This window comes from Neophocaena asiaeorientalis, unplaced genomic scaffold (assembly GCF_003031525.2).
Source record: "Neophocaena asiaeorientalis asiaeorientalis breed wild unplaced genomic scaffold, Neophocaena_asiaeorientalis_V1.1 scaffold505, whole genome shotgun sequence".
Classification (NCBI taxonomy): domain Eukaryota; kingdom Metazoa; phylum Chordata; class Mammalia; order Artiodactyla; family Phocoenidae; genus Neophocaena; species Neophocaena asiaeorientalis.
In genome coordinates, this window is record NW_020174704.1 from 216,591 (window position 1) to 240,063 (window position 23,473).

General features: G+C 36.6%; 1 protein-coding gene across 1 annotated transcript in view; it reads left to right on the plus strand.

Annotated features, from left to right (window-relative positions):
* ASCC3 (activating signal cointegrator 1 complex subunit 3) overlaps window positions 1-23,473 on the plus strand; it is a 306,848-nt gene that overhangs the window by 204,643 nt on the left and 78,732 nt on the right. Inside the window, exons 30-33 of the mRNA XM_024759314.1 lie at window positions 12,150-12,287; window positions 12,374-12,494; window positions 13,428-13,560; window positions 17,609-17,734. Of these exons, the coding sequence (XP_024615082.1) occupies window positions 12,150-12,287; window positions 12,374-12,494; window positions 13,428-13,560; window positions 17,609-17,734 (518 nt within the window). The remainder of the gene's footprint in view (window positions 1-12,149; window positions 12,288-12,373; window positions 12,495-13,427; window positions 13,561-17,608; window positions 17,735-23,473) is intronic.

Consider the following 23,473-nt stretch of genomic DNA (forward strand, 5'->3'; position numbering starts at 1 on the left):
TAATGCCCTTTCGTATTTGCCATTATGAAGACTTCTTGCACTGATTTCAAAAGTTTGTGGGCATGTGCTGCCCTGTCTCTTGAATTCTCAGTTGGACAGCCACCACTTCCACCATTAACCTCAAACTATTGTTGGGCTTTTGCCTCACTCTCCCAAGCTTCAGTTTCAAGACAGAAACATCTGAATGCCTGAACTTCAATCTCTAGCATGCAGCAGGAATAGGGAATATCTTCTTCACTTTGGCCTCTACTGAGGGATTTTCAGGTACTGGCTGTCTATAAACAGTGTAGGTACAAGCAGTGAAGGTTCACTATAGTCTATTATTTGTCCAAACTCACTGATACACAGTCTCTCCAAACCTACACTTAAAAAAACAAATTTCTTCTAACAATGCAATTCTCCCTCATATAACCAAAATCCACTCATCCCTCCCCAAGGGGGGCAACTGAAAATTTCATCATTAAATTCATTAATCCTAGATCTCTTGATTATATCCAGTCACCCTCTGGTTCTTTGGCAATCCTCTCTCAATATTCTCTAGCCAATGGACTAAATGATAAAGTTACCCACAATTAACACATGCTATATTCAACAGTAGAGGATAGGGAGAGGAAAGAGAAATGAAATTATTTAAAATGTAACATATCGTTAGTTAAAATATGTTAGTGCAGGGCTTCCCTGGTGGCACAGTGGTTAAGAATCCACCTGCCAATGCAGAGGACACGTGTTCGAGCCCTGGTCCAGGAAGATCCCCCACATGCTGCGGAGCAGCTAAGCCCATACGCCACAACTACTGAGCCTGTGCTCTAGAGCCCGTGAGCCACAACTACTGAGCCCATGTGCCACAACTACTGAAGCCCGTGTGCCTAGAGCCCGTGCTCCGCAACAAGAGAAGCCATCGCAATGAGAAGTCCGTGCACCGTGACAAAGAGTAGCCCCCGCTCGCCACAACTAGAGAAAGCCCACGCAGAGCAATGAAGACCCAATGCAGCCAAAAAATAAAATAAATAAATTTTAAAATAAATAAAGAAATAGAATATGTTAGTACATATATGAGATAGCAAGGGTAGAGACCACAGTGTTTGTTTCTGCAACTGATTGGGGAGCTAAAAAGATATTTGTGGTTTATTTTCTCTGCTATCCACCACCTGTACACTTCTTCAACCAGCCCCTAAGCTAATTATGATTCTTTATCCAGTGGAGTTACCAAAACCCACATTACTGAGACACTGGAAATTGGATGTTCATATATGCTTAGTATATAGGGTTTTTTAGAACTTCGATTTATTTTCCAAATGTGAGAAGATTTCTCTGAGGTCCATTCAAAGTTTTCCCTCCCCTTATTGTATAGCAGTAGCCCAGTTTTTCCATCAGGGTCAGTCACCTAAACTACACCAGGATCATATTTTCCTTGCTCACCCTGTAGCATAAGGGCCTCAAATGGCCCTGTGGCTGTTTCAGCTTCCAAGTAAATTGTTACATCCCTTGGATATTGTCTGTAAACTAGAAGAGCTAGAGGTATAGGGAAAGGAAACAAAAAATTTCCAAGTGGATTATTAGCTATGTTTGCAGAAGACATCGGCATACACTGACTACTTGGTTCCTGGAACTGTATGTTCTGGCAGTGAGAGAAGTAGCATCATTTAATGATTGCGTAGTTCAGAGCATACACCTTATCCTACAAAATAACACACCAACCTTGCCAAAGTAGTGTATCTCAGCTGCCACTCAGTCATTAATCTATAAAACCTTCTCTTTCTGGGTAATGAGAGACATAATAGGAACAGTGGATCCCATGGCATCCATTGTCTTAATCTTTCTCTATGATGTGAGCTCTTCAGTCAGAAAAATTATCATACAGGATATCATGAAGATGTATAAAGCATTCAGTAATCCTACCATTGAAGCCACTGGCAGGACATGATGGGCAGCATAGGAGAATCAAAATCTGTAGTGTCCATTCTAGACATCATCTCAAATAGATGTCCCCTCTGTGATAGAAAGGGTCCAGTATAATTCCCTTACCACTAGATAGCTGTCTGTTCCCATGACGAAGGTACTTATAATGGGCCCAGGGTTGTCTGCGTTGGTGGCATATGGGGCACTGAGCAGTGGCAGTAGTGGGTCGGCCTGAGGAAGAGGAAGTCCGTGTTTAGCCCAGGCAGAGTTTCATCTCTTCCACCGTGGAGCCACTTAGTACGTGAAACCATTGCACAAAGACCTGGGGCCTGGGAGGGAAGCTGCTGGGTACCCTCAGATGCCCACTTGACTGTTAACAGCATTTTCCACACTGCTGTTAACTTTTTGGTAAACATCTTCATGGGATATAGGTAGCTGTTTATTCTAGCACCATTCTAAAAGTTCATCTACACAAAACTTCTGCCTTTCTTGCCACTTGTCTTCCAATAGCACTCTTGCCAAGCTCCTGACCATTTGGCTAATCCAGTAACTACAGAGCAAAGGATGGATCATCAATTTGCATCATCTCTACTTTGTAAGAAAGTGACAAGGAGATACTTAACAGTCAACTTTTACTCTTTCCTTAGAGTCATCCGTGAAAGTACCATAATATCACATCAGTGTACTTCTTATGGTGCCACAATCTTGTTCAAAGCCATTTGGAATTTGGAACTTTTTCCCCCTCAGTCAATTTGACATAAGAAATACCCCATGGGGCCTAGGTACATAGGCTGAAGTCGAGATAGTATGGCAGGAATAGGCACACACATGGAGGGTTCATGGATCACCTTTCATGATATTCTTCCATCAGCTCCTTTTATTTCTAATAACGATGAGTGCTGCTAGATAGCTCAGATAACATCCAGTTCGTGATCAGCAGCTTCAGTTGCAAGGTTACCTGGTATTACATAGTCAGGAATTCTTTCTCTCCCTGCTCAAAAATATCCATTAAATAATGCTCTAACTTAAATCAATAGGTACCTCTTAAGAGAATTTGTAAAGTATTCATTTATTTAACATATATTTATTGATTGTCTACAACTTACCCAGCACTGTGTGTTAGCCTTACTGATCCCAAATCTCAAAGAGCTTAAGTGAAGAAAATAGAAATTTAAAAATATATGCATGATTAAATAAATAAGGTGATATCAAATTATGAAAATTGTATGGAAGAAACCAATAAGAAATGGAATAGAATAGGGGAATGGGAGACTTCTTTAAATAGATTAGTCAGAGAAGACTTCTCTAAAGAGATGACATTTAAGCTGAGCACCAAAGCATAAGAACAAGCTGGCTACACAAAGAGAGAAGATAACAGCGTTTCAGGTGAAGGGACAGCATGTTAAAGGAACAGTGGGTAGATCAGTTGAGCTGGAGCCGCATAAGCAGGAGGAGGGTGGTACAAGTTACACTTGAGAGACAGGCAGGAGCCAGCTCATGCAAGGCCATAGCCCCATGGTTAAGGAGCTTGGATTTTTATTCAAAGTACTATGGGAAGACAGTCATTTTTTCATTTATTAGACCAACATTTATTGAGCTCCTTCTGTGTGTCAGGTGTCAGGTAAAGTTCCTGCCCTATGGAATTAACATTCTAGTGGGAGTGATAGCTAATAAGCAAGTATGTCAAGTTGTAATAATTCACATGGGGGAAAAAAATAAGCAAGTTAAAGGGAATAGGGAATGCCAAAGATGGTAGTGGAATGTTGTACATTAATACAAGTTGAGAAGGCCTCCCTGATGAAGGTACCTTTGAACAAAGAACTGAAGGAATCAAGGAAGCAAACTAAGCAGGTATCTGAGGGAGGAGTGTTCCAGGGCATTAAAGGGTTTTAAGCTAAACAAATTACATACCCCAATTTACATTTTAAGATCACTTTTGCTGCTTAGTGGAAAATGAATTGAAGTGGAAGTAAGCATGGAATTAACGATGGTGGTGACCTAGGGGCCACCTAGAGCGGTAACAGTGGGAATGAAAAAATATATTTGGGGCTAGATGCAATAGGACTTTCTAATAGATGAGAAATGGAGATTCAAGAACTGAAAAGAATCAAGAATGGTGCCCCAGTTATTAAGCCTAAACATCTGAGTAAATAATAGCGTCATTTATTGAAATGGGGAGAACCGAGACTGTAGGATAGAGAGGAAGGAGGAGACAGATTTAGGATGGAGAGAGACAGACGGAGAAGACAGATCTGAGCTTAAAAAAAAAAAAAAAAGGAAAGAAAAGAAAAGAAAATTATATTTTGGACATGTTAATTTGTATCTCCAAGACTTTCAAGTGGAGATCTCAAGGCAGTTAAATGTTGGAAGTCTGTAAAACCCACAGAGGATGTGAGATATATGAACTTGGGAGCATCTGCATAGAAGCAGCCTTTAAACCCAGGTGAGCACCTGAGACCCTCGGATAGAGAGGGTGGAGATCAAAAGGCAGGCCTGAGGGACTCTCTCATTGTGAGCTTAGGTAGAAAATGAGCTGGCAACGAACCCTGAGAAAGCAGTGCCAGTGAGGAAACACAGTGTCCTAGAACACTGTAGACAGGAGGGGTTCGTGAAGGAAGGAGTGCTTGACTACATCAAATGTTAATGGGAGCTGAGTGAGATGAGAGCAGAGAAACACCGGTGGGATTTAGCACTTGGACATCTTGGACGAACTTGGCAAGTAGGGTCAGTGACATGTTGTGAACATAAGCCAGTTTGGAAGGAGTTGAGGAATAAATGGGTGGGAGGGGAAGGAAATGGAAGCAAATAGCATATACAACTCCTTCTAGAAGCTTTTCTATGTAATTTAATTAGTTATAATTTAGTGCCTAACAAGTGTGGTTCGTTGGCTTCTGCCAAATACTCTGCAATCTGGTTTGACGTGCAAGGGTGAATGGTGCTGGGATCTGGATAGCTGCCAACCTGCTTGGAAAGATAAAAGAGCAGAGGGAACACCCTTTCTTCTGAGCGGGTTTACTGATTGAAAGCTCAGAATACTGTGCTTATTTCATCACTCACACCTTGCATGAGATGCATATCTGGGATGGGAAAGCAGAACCCTGGCTGAAGATTAGACTTTATTCTTCAGTCTTACTTATATTCTCCTCCTCAACTCCTCTGTGTGTCTGTCCAATTAGCAGCAGGGCTAACCCTTTCTTCTTCCCCACTGTTAAATAAGGTCCAGGTAGCTAAAAGAAAAGCACATCAAAGACAACTAGCTTTTTTTTTTTTTTTCCCCCTTACATCCTTACATGTAGGAATGAATTAAACAGAATCCTACAAGGCTTTTTGCCCTGAAGGTCCTGGACCACAATGTTTGAGTTGTGTTCTAAAGTCTGCGGTGCCACGAGAAGGTAGATGCTGGGAAATAATCTGAAGCAGGAAAGGGGATAGCTTTCTGACTGAAGCACGATAGGAAAAGAATCCAGATGTGGATAACATGAAAATCGGAGGAGTATGGAAGACAAGAATTCCTTGGAACATAGTATTGTTAAACCTTGTTAATTCAAATTAATTGGCTAGAAGACTCACACAGATGACACTGAATATAATTAAGGAAATGTGCTAATTATAAATTTACACAATGCATCAAAGTGAATTAATGAAAAACTGTAGCATAGGTACACAGGAGGAGCACGTTCATGAAAAGTAGAATTGGTGTTATTTCCGCATGCTTAATACTGAAGGAATTTTTTGATGCTTGAAAATTATTTCATTTTAAGCTAAACATAACTCACCCAACCTCATTACAAGTAAAACCTTCATAGACGTACAAAGATGAACTATAGCCTAGCTTTACACAAAATGATCACAAGTTCAGATTTGGTGGAGTTTCTACTACTGACATTTTACCATAGCTTTCTTTGATTCATTTGCTTTTTCATTCAACATATATATATTGACCTCTTCCTGTAGGTAAGAAGTTAGTACCAGGCTCTGAAAATGGACTTGGAGATTGTTAAAAATCAGAAATTAAGTTGAGTTTAATGTAGGGTAACCACATTTTCAACTTGGACAATCTGTTTTATCAAACTAAAATAGATTTAGCTCCTGATAACAAAACTCCCACCCCAAGTGCTTTCTATTTTGATCAAGCTTCAGACCTCTTAATGACTACCCAATAAAGAAAACTATTAGGCTCAGAATATTAAGTGTCAAAACAGACGTTATCTACAGATTTGCTGAACACTGGACATTGAACTGAGTTGGGTCTCATGGAATATTTGTGTAATTAAGAGCAACTTCAAGATAGGAGACTGTTCTTTTTTATTTTGTCTTAGTTGATATCATATATGTCCTATTGACTAAAGAGGCAAAGCTCTTATTATGCTTAGTAATAATTGCTATATTTATCAAGTACTTTATAGTTCACTAAAGACTTATCCCATTTAATCATGAACTCTGGGAGGGTCGTTCCTGTTATCCCAATTTTACAGATGCAGAAACTGAAACTTAGAAGAATTAAGTGACTTGCCCAACAGCACAAAGCAAGTAAGCAGAGCGTGGGAGGTCAAAAACAGAGTGGCTGTCTCAGAGTAATGTTCTTTTACTGTCCTGCACAGTAATGGCATCATGGACAACATACTGTCTAGAGAAGATGGAAAAGTCAAAGTAAGGGTGTGTGTCATTTGACGGGGACGGAAGTCAGTAGCTAAAATATCAAATGCAAGCAACCAACAAGAGCTGTGCCGTTCTCAATCATGAGAGGTGATATCTTAGTTTAGAAAAGAATGTTATTTTAAGTATTCTTCATTTTGAGGCGTAGGAGTAGAAATACTCAAATAATAAAGAAGAAATAGATTTGCAAATCATCTGCATAGCGTTCCCCAGCTGTGTGAGTCTAGGACATTATTCATTATTTCAAATCTTATCTGTTTTTTGTATACCGTTTAAAACAATGTGGTCCAGCCCTAAGTCAAGTGGATGATGTCATTACTTCAAGTAGTTATTTGAAATATCCCTCATTCATGTGATGATTAGAGGGTGGCATTGTGGTTGAGAGCATGGACTAGAGCCAGGCTTCCTGGGTTCAGTACTGACTTCCCACTGCAAGTGGGATGTTTCACTTCTGAGCCTCATCCTTTAATCTGTGAAAGGATGATAATCTATCCCCACAAGAGTCTTGCGAGGATTAAATGTATTAGTACATTTAATGTACATAGAACAGGCCTGGGACAGAGTTAAATATTCAATAAGTGTTATTACATTGAATAACAACTTTTAAACAGATAGATTCTTTTTGCTGAAAGCACTGGTAAAATTTGGTCATATATTTATAATCTTTTGCTTGTGGTCCTTCACAAATTTAATTCATATTAATATAGTATTTGTTCATTTAAAATTGTGCTACTTTAGAAAATCAATTCTATAATGTCTCTTTTATCAGCTTTCTCTGCATTTTAAAAGCAGAGATGTATGAAAATGTTCTCCAAGAATGTTTTGGAATTTGAACTCACCAGAAATTGAAATAAGCATAAAATGTATACTCAAAAAATTACCAATAGCATAGTGAATTAAGTTGGAAACATTAATAAGGAAAAATTTGTAATATCTCAGCCCTATATAGCCCAGTTTTGATATTGCTATTATTAAGAATCAGGCTAACCTAAAAACAGACATTGAAAATAGTATTGTGTTTATTTAGCAGACAATAGCAAAGATTTACATGTTATTATTTAGATTTCATTTATAGATTTACTTCTCATATAATTGTATTTTTAATCATTTATAAATGTATTTATATATTAACAGTATCATAAATTACTTTGAGGTGTGCTTGTTTTGGGTTTCAGGGGGGCAGCAAGAGAATATGTTCTGAGGTGTATTGGTAAAGTTTGGAAACTTACTACCTTTAATTAATTTTATTTTTTTATTTTTTTCCTATTAGTAGATCAAAAGAATGTTCTAAAGTGTTTCTTTCATTTTAGTTTTTCCCCTTCAGTCTGTAGGGTTTATCATAAAAAGTGTATTTTAAGAATAAAAGTAATTATGAGGAAATGTTTTAACTTCATTTAACATCTGTACCAGATGTGATATATTTAATTATTTTTTTAAAAAAGAAAGTCTTTGTAACTTTCATTATTCTTCGGTATGGTACATCTTTTATTGAGTGTTTTATACAATTGATAAGCATTATTCAGTGGCATATGGTCTGAGTCTGATGTGCTTTGAAAAGAGTACAGAGTTCTGATAATGAGGATTCTGTGAAAATGGGAAAACCAGCACAACAGATACGCTTTGAGAAAGTATGGGTTTTTAGCATCTTGAAACAATATATCACACTCAAAGGGACAGAACTGGGCTGCACAATCTGTTAGCTCATTCTTGTCCAATCTGGTCTCCTCCTTTCTTTTGGAGCCAGCATTGTCATCAACTCACTGAATTATATTCTGACTGGAATGTATTTCAGGCACAGAGTAATGTATCTACTTAAATGGAATCCTATCTTTCTACAAAAGCTTTTTGAGTATAATAAATTTAAAATATAAAAAAAATTTCTATTAAGTTAAAGTAATTGGTTCAACAGTTTACATATGTGCCTTCTCCCCCACACCCTAAAGAAAGACCACTGCTTGGAGGAGCATAGGTCTGTTTTTATTTATAATACGGAAAAAATTTTTTGGTTTAACTAACATACAGTCAGACGTATTTCAGGGACCGTTTATCGGAAAGATACCTGCACATTACAGCAGATGTTCCTTGAAAAGAAATGAACTATGGAATTAAAACTTCCTCTATCAAAGTGTGTTAGTTACATGATTATTCTTTTTAAAATTCTATAGCAGCCTTTCTTAACAAGAATTAAGCCTTCATGTCCTAAGACATCCAATGAATGTAATAAATGAACTTTTCTCCTAACCATCTAGAATGGTACTAACTATCCTTGGAAAAATTAAGAAGATGGCAATTCAGATATTTTTTTGTGAGGCTCAGTTCTCTCAGGGAACCAGAATTGAGAAAGACTACTATATAGTGCTCAAGGCCACTGAGTCTTTTAACTTGAAGCATAGTGTGTTGTGTAAAAGAATTAGGTGTTACTTTAGGGCTACATGTATGTAAAGGATTCAGTGTGATAATCTTTGTAAAGTGATAAGCACAATGCCTGACACATAATAAGTACTCAACAAATAATATCTATTATCATGTTTTAAGCTTTCATTATCCTAAATTCCTAAAAAATTTTGCTTGTATTATGTTCTTTTGATCCAGATGAAACCTATGTTAAGTGTAGGATGAAGATGCATATAATCTAATCAAAAATTATATTTTCAAATTTAAACAGACTGTCCTTGTAATATTTTATGCTTAATGATTGAGTAACATTACTATAAATTTTGCTTTTTTTATGATGTACAAATAATTCAGAATTCATCCACAGTAACTGTGTAATAAATGAAGTTGTTTTCTGTGATTGTCCTCGTGAGGATTTTAGGTCATTACCAGTTTAGATAGGCAAATAGTTCTTTTTAATGCATTGATTTATGTGAAAGTGGGGGAAGGGAATGAGAAACAGCCAGGCTTCCCTGATGCGAAAGGACGCGATATTACTGCCTCACCAAACCTCCTGCCACAGGATTCCTCAGCTTTCCTATGGTAAATGGTATGTTATTTTTTGGATATGATTGGCATTGCCATGGAACACTGCAAATTATACAAGTTATACATACACACTGCTATTTAAGTTGTGAAACTGAAAAATCCCGAAACTAATTGTCAGAGTAAGAATAATGAATTATTCTTGATAGTGTAAATTGAAGATATTTTATGCAGTGAACTATTGAACGAAAAAAGGATGATAGGCAGTCATTTGAGAACAGCTAACATAATTTATGAGACAGGACAGTAACTTTTGTTTATAGCATACATTTGTAGTCAACATTTATATTAATACATTTCCATATTCTTACTAAACAGATTGTAAAGAAAATAATGCAGGAATATCAGGTGACTGTACTGTGACTATGAAACAGAATGAATTCTGTATACATTGCATTCAATTCAGGAAAGTGGGTAAATAAGATTTCTGATGTGTATGTTATTAAAATATTACCTAGTCTATGCAGTGCTTTTTATACATTAATAATTATTATAAAGCCAAACTCCATCTTTCTTTTTTATTTATTTTTTGATTATTGGAGTAAAAGAACTTTTTACCACATAAAAGGCTTGGAAAACTTTTCCAACCATTGAAAATAAAATTAGTAAGAATGAAAACAGTTGGAATGCTTCATTATATGAATATGTTTGTCTTTTTCTTTTTAATTGGGGTATAATTGATTTACAACGTTGTGTTAGTTTCAGATGTACAGCAAAGTGAATCTGTTATACAAATACATATATCTACTCTTTTTTTAGATCCTTTTCCCATAAAGGCCATTACAGAGTATTGAGTAGAGTTCCCTGTGCTATACAGTAGGCCCTTGTTACTTATCTATTTTATGTATAGTAGTGTGTATGTGTCAATCCCAATCTTCCAATTTACCCCTCCCCCCGAATATGTTTGTCTTATGAATTTTTACCAAAATGGCAGCAGCCACCTGAAGTTTCTCTAGATGGAGATTTTGTGAACTGTTTACTGGTTTATGCAGAGCAAGGAGCATAAGTGTATTGCAGGTATACTTGTGTATATTCGAGGTGATTAATAATAGAAGGCAAAAAGGAAATGAAGTCTGAAAATAATGTCACTCTTCCAACTTCTATCTCAGTCTTCAGGCATATAATAGTTATACATGTATTGGTGCCTACTTCCAAGTTCCTTCTCCACTGTTGTTTACTGATGTGGTCATGAAGCTGTAGACATAACTAAAACATGTCCTTCTTCTGAATGCTCATATATTCTCAAACCACTTGGTCTCTGCATTGCTGCCCTCAGGGAGTTGCCCAAGAAGGTTCCCAGGCTGCACCTAGTGTCGTCATCTTCTTTAGGGACAAGTAGAGGTCTATCATTAAGCAGAAAGAGATTGGGTTTTCTGTTTAGTTCTTTACAGGAAGTAAGTTTTGTAAGAAAATAAGATTTGCTGCTCGTTGCCATAAAATCTCTGTTGCATTAAGAATTTTCCATGTAGAATGGAAAGTGATAAAATATTCTGAGAGTATATATGAAATATAAGTTTCAGAAACTATTTACACATATAAAATTCAATGAGCTAAACTGAGGCTGGAAATGCAATCTGTTTTAAAATGCAAAAACTGGAATGTATAAGAATTCTGAATGCTAAAGTTAGCATTTAAAATAAGTAAGGTAAGGAAGTACTTAACCAATATTGCTAGAATAATTAACTATTTAGGAAAAATAAACTTAGATTTCTACCATACTTTCTATTACAAAATTACAAGTTAATTATTTAAATGTAAAAAATAAAACTATAACAGAAGTTAAAGGAATAGTAGGTGAATATGTATTTGATCTCAAGATGAGGAAAAGTTTTCTAAGCAAAAAAAAATAAGGGACCAATTTAAAATTTTAAGTCCATAAAGTAAAAAAATTAAATAAATAAAATGAAGTACTTATAAAACTGGATGAAAGTTTATACCATGTGATGGACAAGGGGTTGATACCCTTAATACATAAAGAGCTATCACAAACCAATAAGAAAAAAGGCTACTCAATAAACGGAAAGATAATTTACCAAAAAGTCAAACAGTAAATATGAAAAGTATTTAACTGAACTGTTGATTAAAGAAATGAGAAGTAAGCAAAAGTATATACCAGTTTGATTTTTTAAATGAAGAAACTGAGGCTCAGAGAAGGTATGTGACTTGCCCCTGGGTCACTAAGTTCAGTGAGAAGGCCTAAATTTGAATGACTACTCTTTGGTAGGATTATGACTGATTTTTCCCATTAATTTTTTGTCTATACTTTCTTAATTTTTATCACTGAGGCAAAAAATAGAGGTCTTTTCTATAACAAGACCAACACAGACACCGAAACGTTTTAGGCAGTATTATAGCATTTTAGTAGTTGTTACTCAATAAGGGGTAATGAGTACAGATTTTTTTCCTTGATGCATAAAAATAAAAGGGATAACATTTTAATTAATTTACAGTATACATTCTCACTAAGTAGATATTCTTTTCAACTAATTTAACTTTAATCATAACTGCAGATGGGACCTATATTTTTATGCCCATATAGCATAAGAATTAAAAAAACAAAATGAAAAATGTGAAGCTAATGCACTGACATCTTGTAATTGTGTTTTTATTTGCAGATGGAGAATATCATTGGCACAGTAAGAGATTCCAACCTGAAGCTGACACTTGCTTTCGGAATAGGAATGCATCATGCTGGACTACATGAGAGGGACCGAAAAACAGTAGAGGAACTATTTGTAAATTGTAAAGTTCAGGTAATTTTTTTCCATGAACAGATATTTTAAAGGAACTTAAAAGTTGTATTTTAGTTAGATATAAGATATTATCTTTTATTTTTTAGGTTCTTATTGCTACAAGTACATTAGCCTGGGGTGTAAACTTTCCAGCTCATTTAGTAATTATTAAAGGAACAGAATATTATGATGGAAAAACAAGACGATATGTGGATTTCCCCATTACAGGTAATATTTTTAAATTTTCAAATACATTAAACGTCTATTTTAGCGTTAATAATTTGAATTTGCATGAATTAAATTTTAGAGAATTGGTCACATGTCACTGATGAACAAATTATAAATTTTTTGTTTCCAGTAAAAATATTACTCCAAAGTATTAAGCCATTTTATTTACTTTTACTTATCCAGTGTGTTAATGAATGTCAAAGGCACAAGTAATTGTTTTAAATTTATAAATAGATAAAAGTACTGATTAGTAGGAATTAGTGACTTAATAAGTTAAATTTAAACATTATGTTTAATTTTAAATCTCCCTCACTAGACATGATATTTCCTACAGGCCTTCTAGAACCAAAGCACTTGTTGCTATAACTTGTACATGAACAATCTATTAACATATTTTAAAACTTGATAAAAGCATTTTCAGTGAGTTTTGAACAGGAAAATATGCCAAATGTGTATTTCAACTCAATGAATGCATATAAAATCTGTATCATTTCTCAGTCATTACTTACCTCAGAGACTCCTGCAGTATAAAAGAAAAATTTTATACAGTGGATGGGAAGAAGAGGAGGCCTAAGTGGATCCATTATTCATGGGGAAAAATAAGCAAATGACTCTGCTGAAGAGGTTTTCCTATATAAGAGTTATATAGTTATAACTCTTAAATAGCATTTTTAAACATTTACCTAAAGGAATCTTTGATCTTTCTTACTTTTACACACTGTAAGACTCTTTTGGGGACTCAATTTTCTATCATAGTGAATTAATTATTTAATTATTAGGGAACTCAGTAGTAGGCATCAGAGAGAGCATCCCTGGTCTTAAAATACTTTTCTCCCTTTTATTTTGTTGTGTTGTAGAAACATGCTATAATCCATCAATATTTCTTGTGCTACATGCCACACTGCAGAATACCTCTTGTTCTCTTTCTTATAGATGTACTCCAGATGATGGGGCGTGCTGGGAGGCCTCAGTTTGATGACCAAGGCAAAGCTGTAATTCTGGTTCATGACATAAAGAAAGACTTTTACAAAAAATTTCTTTATGAACCTTTCCCTGTAGAGTCAAGGTAAATTTTGCTGTAAATTAATTTAAATGGATTATGTCATAGCAGGTTGATAGTTTTGTGCTGACATTGTATTAGATGAAAATCAGTAAAACTTCTAGTTCAAAAGAATTATTTGAAGTGAAACAATATATTTATAACAATAAGACAACTTTAAATTATAATTTTCACTATAAAAGAAAAACACTCTGTTTAAAAGAAGCAGTGAAGGGACTTCCCTGGTGGTGCGGTGGTTAAGAATCCACCTGCCAATGCAGAGGGCACGGGTTCGAGCCCTGATCCAGGAAGATCCCACATGCCATGGGGCAACTAAGCCCAGTGTGCCACAACTACTGAGCCTGCACTCTAGAGCCCGCGAGCCACAACTATGGAGCCCGTGTGCCACAACTACTGAAGCCCACATGCCTAGAGCCCATGCTCTGCAACAAGAGAAGCCACTGCAATGAGAAACCAGCGCACCGCAACGAAGAGTAGCCCCCACTCGCCACAACTAGAGAAAGCCCTCACGCAGCAACAAAGATCCAACGCAGCCAAAAATAAATTAATTACTTAATTAATTTATTTTTAAAAAAAGAAGCAGGGAAGTACATTGTTAAGTCACATTGACTCTGGAGCAAGACAACCTGGGTTTATATTTGAGCTCTCCACCACTTACTTGCTTGATCTTGAGCAAGTTATTTAAATCCTCAATAGCTTAGTGCACTGTGTGTAAGATGGAGATAGCAGCAATACTGGCCATCTCGTAGGGTACTTGTACTGATCAAAGGTATCGTGCTTGGAACTGTGTCTGGCACATAGTAAGCATTTAATAAAGTGTTAGTTTGGTGTGTGCTTTTGTAGAATAGTCTATAAATAAATATCCAAAATAAAGGGATTGGTAATGAATAATTTAGGCTAGTGGCCAGTTTCAGAATTATCACATACTTCTTTGTGGATCCAGTAACTACCACCCCTTTTATGAAATCTTTCCTCATTTTCTCAGCTGAAAATAATCTTTTGTCTGTCAGATTTATACATTTTTCATTCCTAACATTTATCACTTGCTACCTTTTATCATAGTCTTCTTTAATATACTGAATCGCCTTTACCATATTCTAACTGCAAAGGACAAAATATATTTCTAATTTATACTGTAAATAGTTATTGAGTTTTTTTACTGTGTTAGAAGTTCTAATGTTCCTTTTTTTTAATTTGGAAAATATAAAAACATTTAATATTGTGGGAGATAGCTAACATTGTGCTGAGAGAAAATTTATGACCATAAATATATGTATTTTAAAAGAAACAGTGAAGGGCTTCCCTGGTGGTGCAGTGGTTAAGAATCTGCCTGCCAGTGCAGGGGACACGGGTTCGATCCCTAGCCCAGGAAGATCCCACATGCCACAGAGCAACTAAGCCCATGCGCCACAACTACTGAGCCTGCAATCTAGAGCCCACGAGCCACAACTACTGATCCCACATGCCAAGAGCCTGTGCTCCGCAACAAGAGAAGCCACGACAATGAGAAGCCTGTGCACTGCAACAAAGAGTAGCCCCCGCTCGCCACAACTAGAGAAAGCCTGCGCACAGCAGCAAAGACCCAACACAGGCAAAAATAAAAACAAACAAATAAATAAATAATTTTTTAAAAATAAAAGAAAAAGAGTGAGAAATGAATTATCTGAATATGCATTTCAAGAATTTGAAAAAAAATTAGCAAATTGAACTCAAAGAAAGGAGAAAATAGAAAGATAAGAGAAAGAATTAATGAATTGAAACCAAACATACATTAGAAAAAAATCAACAAAGCCAAAAGTTGGTTCTTTGAAAAGAAGAATAATACTGATAAACCTTTAAGTCTGGTCAAGAGAAAAGAGAGAAGGAACAGCATAATATCAGGATACAAAAGAAATCTAAAAGGTAATAAGATATTATGAAAAAATTTATACAAATTTTAAATTTTAGATTAAATGGTAGAATGCTTTTTTTAAAAAATCACTAAAACTGACACAAAAAGAAATGGAAAATTTAAATAGCCTCTTATCTCTCAAAGCAATTGTATCTGAAATTTAAAATCTTTCCACAAAAATTTTGTGACCCAGACGTTCCACTAGTGAATTCTTTATAACATTTAAGGAAGAAATTGAACTCATGAAATTGAACATGAACCCTTCCTGTAATAGTCAAAAAGATAGGACTATTTGCCAACTTATTTTATGAGAGTAGAATAACCTTGTTTCCAAAACCTGATAAATTTACAAGAAAGGAATGTAACAGAGCTGTGTCTCTCATGAGTATAGATGTAGAAATCCTAAATAAAACATGAGTAAATCAAATCTAACAATGTATAAAAAGATAACATATTGCAACTAATTACAGTATCAGTGCAAAGATGACTTATTACTTGAAAATAAATGAATATAATTCACCACGTTAGCAGGAAAATATGAGAAAAATTATATGATTATCTTGTAGATATAAAAAAAAAGCGTTTGGTGAAATTCCATACCCATTAATTATAAAAACTCTTAGCCAACAGGAATATAAGGGAATGTTCTTAATCTGATAAAGAGTCTCTACTAAAAATCTACTGCAAACATCATGATTAATGATTCAGTATTGAAAGCTTTCCCTTTGAGATAGGAAATGATACAGGGATGTTGTTTTCACCACTGCCAGTAAGCGTTGTGCTAGAGATCCAAGCCACTGCATTAAGGTAAAGCAAAGAAATAAAAGTCAAAATATCCTTCTGAGCAAGAGGAGTGACTAAAAAGCATAAAAGGAAGACTTCTGGGGCACTGGTAATGCTTGATCTTGGTGGTGGTTACACAGATGTGTTCACATTGTGAGTATTACTTGAGTTGTACATGTATAATTTATGTAATTTTTTTCTATATGTACTTCAGTAAAAAGTTAATTAAAAGTTTAAATGTGGGGCTTCCCTGGTGGCACAGTGGTTGAGAGTCCGCCTGCCGATGCAGGGGACACAGGGTCATGCCCCGGTCCGGGAGGATCCCACATGCCGCCAAGCGGCTGGGCCTGTGAGCCATGGCCGCTGGGCCTGTGCGTCCAGAGCCTGTGCTCCGCAACGGGAGAGGCCACAACAGTGAGAGACCCGCGTACCACAAAAAAAAAAAAGGTTTAAATGTGTACCTTGATATGACTACTATTAGTATTTTATTTCTACAGAGTACATATACAGAAGTTATATGTTAACTTCTCTGTTAATGGGCATTTAGAGAGTTTCTAGTTTTTAACACTTACATATATTGCTGCAGTGAAGTATTTTGCTTCCCTATCCTAACCTATAAATGTTTCCCTATCAGGTGATAATGAAAAAGTGAAATTGCCGGGTCATGGTGATTGTTCAAATAGATATTGTCAAGTTGCCCTCCAAGTTAGCTGTATGGATTTATACTCTGCCACTGGTGACTGGAGAGTAATAGCGCAACTTTTTTTTTCATTCAATTTATTATGGCCATTTTCTTATATCCTTAAAAACATCCTTTGCAAAAACTTTTTAAATACCTGCATATTGTTCCATGTATCATAATTTACATGGCCTTTTCTTTTGTTGGACATTGCTTCCCTTTTTTGTAATTTATGTAAGAAACTGAAATGAACATTTTGTTATGCCAGTCTTTCAACACATCTGATCATCTCTGTATATTCCACAACACCTAGCACATTTATGTCTTATATGACTGAACTTAATATTCACTGAATGAATGATGGGAATATCCTTGCTCTATCCTAACCATCCCTCCTTTCTTACCAGCTCTCCTTTCATCTGCCTCAGTAACTCTTCTCTGCTCTCCAAGGCGTATCGTCCCTCGTCTGCTCTTACCTCGGCTCTCATCTTCTCCCCCTGAAAGTTATTAGCTCCCTTCCTGTCAGCCTGTGTTTATTTCCACCTAGCAATTTATTTCGCCAAAATTATATACAAAAGATACAAATTACACAAACATTTGTTCTGTATCCTGGAACATCAAATCTGAGTCTTGACTATGTGAGAAAAGTTGTTTTTCATTTAATGTTCATGTATGTTTCCCATGTCTTGTTCACTCTGTAGCTTATTAGGAGTGCTCTCTGACCATTTAAATGCGGAGATTGCTGGTGGTACAATAACATCTAAGCAAGATGCAATGGATTATATCACCTGGACTTACTTTTTCCGACGTCTTATCATGAACCCCAGGTAAGTGCGGGGCAAGTATTTTTCTGTTTTGCACTAAAATAAAATATGTTTGAAGGTAATCATCTCTAAATTCAGGTACATATCAAAAATGCCAGAACATTGGACATCCTAGGTATAGGAATTTGCCCAGAGAATCAGATAATATCTCTGATATGTTCACAATGTATTATGATATATTAGAAAATAATGGTGTGCATTTTATTAGCTTATTTTAATTAACTTAGAATGTTCTCAAGGAGTTCACTCTGTAGTTAGGGAGACAAGACACCTGATGTCATTAAGAAATGTGCTCAACTAAATTACATGGTAGTGGCTGACTTGGGTGCAGTTGGAATTCAGAGAAGAATAAGGCCTGTGAAATTGTAGGGGGAAGAATTTGTGAGGCATTTGTAAAGGTTAATAAGAACCCTGCAAGATGAAATAAAATTGGGGGAGTTGTGATGGAGTATCTTTTTACTCCAGGCAGGATAGATTGTATCTTCATTCAGCACCTGTTTATCAAATATTATACTAGACGTTGAAGCATGAGGATGAGTGTATATCATCCCTTATCTTCAAGGGCTGATCTTGTAATGTGGAGATGGACATAAATGATTACAGTGTAAATCATAAGTGCTCTAACAGACTGTATTTAAGCCTGTGAGAGTGAAAGCTTCACAGACGAAGTGGTACTTCACCCAGAACTCGAATCTGGAACAGAAGTGGAAAAGGTGGAAGGCACAAAAATACTAGATGGGCGGAGGCCCTCAGGGCTTGAAAGAGTCTCTAGAGAATGCCAAAAGTTAGATGTAAAGCTTAGAATGTGAGGCAAGAAGATTTTCTTGCCTAGAAAGTGGACCAAGCACCAGAGAGTAAAGGGCCTGTATTCCATGCTAAGGGGTTTGCATCTGATCCTATTGGCTGTGGTTGGAAGTTTTTAAATATAGTTTAGCATCACCAAATTAGGTTTTTGTTATTGTTGTTGTTTCCTTTGTACCTTTTGAGCCCTTCACCCATTTCTCCCACCCCCACCCCCGCCTCTGGCAACTACCAGTCTGTTCTTTGGTGTTTTGTTTTGTTTTGTTTTTAGATTCCATGCATAAGAGAAATCATATGCTATTTGTCTTTCTCTGTTTGACTTATTTCACTTAGCATAATATCCTAGCGGTCCATCCATGTTGTTTCCAAGGCATGATTACATTTTATTTATTTATATATTTATTTATGGCTGCGTTGGGTCTTCATTGCTGCGCACGGGCTTTCTCTAGTTGCAGCGAGCGGGGGCTACTCTTCATTGCGGTGCGTGGGCTTCTCATTGCAGTGGCTTCTCTTGTTGCAGAGCATGGGCTCTAGGCGTGCAGGCTTCAGTAGTTGCAGCACACAGGCTCAGCAGTTGCGGCTCACAGGCTCTAGAGCGCAGGCTCAGTAATTGAGGTGCAAGGGCTTAGTTGCTTAGCAGCATGTGGGGTCTTCCCGGACCAGGGCTCAAACCCATGTCCCCTGCATTGGCAGGTGGATTCTTAACCACTGTGCCACCAGGGAAGTCCCTACATTTTTTTATGACTGAGTAATAGTCCATTCTTTGTCTATACCACAATTTCTTTATTCATTCATCCCATGGGCACTTAGGTTGTTTCCGTATTCTGGCTATTGTAAACTGCTGCAGTGAACATGGGGGTGCATATATCTTTTCAAGTTAGTGTTTTTGTTTTCTTCTAATAAATACTGGCTTTGTTTCAGTACTTGCAGCACTGTGGTAGGGAATGAGCTAGAATGGGGAAATATTTATAGCAGGGAGACCAGTTAGGATGCTTTTTAACAATAGGGCAAAGACACATAGGACCTTAACAGATGCGGGGGGAATGGAAGGAGGCCAAAGGTGAGGGACATTCCTGATATGAGTAAGAAGAAATATTAAACCATTGTTAAGATCTTGAACAGAGAGATCATGATGAAAATGATGAAATGAATTTACTAAATCTTACCAGTTGGTACTTTAAGAAATTTGTTTCTCTTCAGCCAACATTTCCACTTACATAGGTAGGAGTTTGAGAATATGGTGATGTTTTGCTCAGTTCCGCAACTGTATTAGGCCTCTGGATTAGGTACAAAATTTCATTTGGGAAAATGACTACAAAATTAATGAGACAGTCTTACAGTACCACAAATTTTCCGTAGTAAACAGATCACAGATTAGCATTGTTGAATCGTACAATGGGATAGACTTTACATGTACTCTAGTCCAACCTTCTTGTTTGGTATTGAAGAAATGGAGGCTGGAAACTTAAAGTGACTTGTCTTGTATCCCATAACTACTTTGTGATAAAGCTAGAACTTAAAAACATAAGTTTTGTGAATTACTACTCTTTATGTTTTTGGAGGGAGAAGAATCATGGTGTATAACTGTAGATATATTCATTTTTCTTATATCACAAGAATGGAGGCAATTAATGTGATAGAAAGAGCTTTGACTTGGAATCAGAACACTGATTTTTGTTTCAGCACTGCTTTTTAGAAACTGTGTGACCTTGATCGCTTCACCTCTCTTGGCTTCACTTTCTTCATCTGGAAAGTGAGTAATAGCCTACCTCCTTCACAGGGTCATGTTGGGAATCAAGTACATGAATTAAGTTTTGTATTAATTATGAAAAAATTAATGTTATTAGTGAGCTGTTATTCTTGTACTCCTTTCCAGTTGCTTTACTGGTCTATACCATCCTAAAGACTCTAGTCTAGGGCATTTTCTGGCGGTACAGTGGTTAGGACTGCACGCTTTCACTGCCAAGGGTGCGAGTTCAATCCCTGGTCAGGGAACCAAGATCCCACAAGCTGCATGGCCCAGCCAAAAAAAAAAAAAAAGACTCTAGTTTAGAGACTTAGAACCTAATCATTTCTGTCAGCTTGTCTGATCAGCAAACAAGGGAATGATTCTCTGAGGCAAATTGAGTTCTTTTGCGAAGTATAGATCTTTATTGAATCCACAGATACACTGAATTTTGTGTGTGCATCTTCTTTTCTTAATTAAAAATTTTAACTTTTCATTTTCAAACCATTTGAGATTTTTTTTAATTGCAAGAATAGTGCAAACAGGTACTGTGTACCCTTCATCCAGCTTCCTCAAGTGTTAACATCTTACATGACGGTACAGTTATCCAAACCAGGAAATTTACATTTATGCAATACTGTTAAGTAATCTACAGCCTTCATTCACATTTCATCAGTATTTCCACTAATGTCCCTTTTATTGCTGAAGACCCACTTTAATAGTATCCTGCATTTAGTTGTGCTGCCTCCTTAATTCATTTCAATCTGTGACATTTCCTCAGTCTTTCTTTGTCTCTCATAACCTTGACACTTTAGAGGAACCCTGGCCAATTATTTTGTAGAACATCCTTCAATCTGGCTTTGTCTGAAGTTTTCTCATCCCAGAATTCAAGTTCTGCCTTTTGGGGCAAGAAGACTGTAGAAGTGATGCTGTGCTCTTTTCAGTGCGTAATATTAGGAAGTTCTTCTCTAGAGATCCCTTCTGTATTTAAAATATCACTTATCTGTGAAAGACCCAAAATAAGTTATTCCAGCTGTTCCCCATCCCAAGTTACAGTCTTATTTCTCCACCTGCCTTCTGAATGTTGCCACATGGACTTCCCGCCATCATTTCAAATTCAGCATGTCTAAAACTGAATCAGATATCAAAATTTTGCTCTAATATCACTTTCTTACCTTAGTTAATGTTATCACTCCGCATCTACTTATTTTGACTTCAAATATCAAATTTGCTTTTTAATTTTTCTCCTCCCTTAATTTCCTTAGTTCTTTACCTGCTTAATCTTCTTTTAGTCTATCCTCAATCTAGCCTGATTTGCAAACTGTCCGAGAATATTGATCAGAAATTAAATGTATTGGAGACGGGAACTAGATAAGTTGTGCTTAGTAGACATAGAATAAGTGTTGACACCTGAACAAAGACTTGAAAGAAGTAAGAAGGTTGACCACATGAATATCTAGCGAACAACATTTCAGGCCAAGGGAATGGGAGAGGTTCTAAAGCAGGCACATCTGGTGCATTGAAGGCGCAACAAGAAGAAGGTGTAGTTGAAGTGGAATAAGCGTGGGAAGGAGAGTAGTAGGAGATAAAGCTAGAGATGTGGGTGGTCAGTGGTCATACTGGTCATGTGGGAGCTTAGACACCATGGTAGGGACTTTGATTTTTATTCTGGGCGAAATGAGAACCATTGTAGGTTTTCAATCAGCGGACTGACAGGATCTATTCATACCGTTAAAAAGGCCAATTGTAATCATAAATGTTATAAATAATTTAAACTTCCCTATTGAAAGACAGAAATTCTCAGATTTATTTTTTTAAATCCCACTAAAAATGATTTATAAGCAACATATCAAATCAAAATGATATAGAAAAGTAGAAAATTGGGCATTGAAAGAAGACCTGAAGGAGAGTACCAAAGAGAAACCAATAGCTACAGAACTAAAATCAGACAAAATGAGATTCAAGGCAATAAACATTAAAAAGGACAATGAAGAATGGTTATATTGATAACAAGTACAATCACTAAAAGTTATAGTAGATTATAAATTTTTAGATAACTAGAAATATAGCATCAAACTATATAAAGCAGGGCTTCCCTGGTGGTGCAGTGGTTGAGAGTCCGCCTGCCGATTCAGGGGACACGGGTTCGTGCCCCAGTCTGGAGGATCCCACAGGCCGTGGAGCGGCTGTGCCCGTGAGCCATGGCCACTGAGCCTGCGCGTCTGGAGCCTGTGCTCCGCAATGGGAGAGGCCACAGCAGTGAGAGGCCCGCGTACCGCAAAATATATATATATATATACATATATACATATATATATATATAAAGCAAAACCAATAGAAATCTAAGATGTTAACTAAATTATAGTCATGTTGAGAGACTTTAACACATATCCCTCAAAAATCAGCATGTCAAAGAGATATAAAGTATTTCATAAAATAAAAGATTTGAATAACAATAGCCTTGAATATGTGTGTGTGTTCGTAGTACCCCCAAAAAAGAATATGCCGTACTTAAAAACACTAATGGAATTTTAGTTATAAAAATATACCATGGGGCTTCCCTGGTGGCGCAGTGGTTGAGAGTCCGCCTGCCGATGCAGGGGACACAGGTTCGTGTCCCGGTCCAGGAAGATCCCACATGCTGCGGAGGGGCTGGGCCCGTGAGCCATGGCCGCTGAGCCTGCGCGGCCGGAGTCTGTGCTCCACAACGAGAGAGGCCACAACAGTGAGAGTCCTGCGTACCGCAAAAAATACATATATATATATATATACCATGTACTAGACTACAAAGAGCAACTCACTGTATTTCAGAATGTAGAGATCATAAGGCTACATTCTCACAGTGTAACGCAATAAAACCAGAAATAAACAAGAGAAAGGATGGCAAAAAAATCTAACTGCTTGGCATTTAACTACTTTTATTCTAGTGAAAGATGAAATTTTTTTTAAATAGGTATAGGCTAGAACTATACAAAAATAAAAATGTTTTAGAACAAAACCTGTGAATTTTAATCAACGCACAGTTCCAAGGAACATTCATATCTTTAGGGCACCTACAGGAAAGCGTGAATGCTTGAAAATAATTAAATATCCGTCTCAAGAAACTAGAAGAACATTAGCAAAAACAAATACAAGAAGAATATATAAAAATTGAAGTTAATAAAATGGGAAACAAAAACTACACTAATATTATTTATTATTGTGTCTGCTGTATT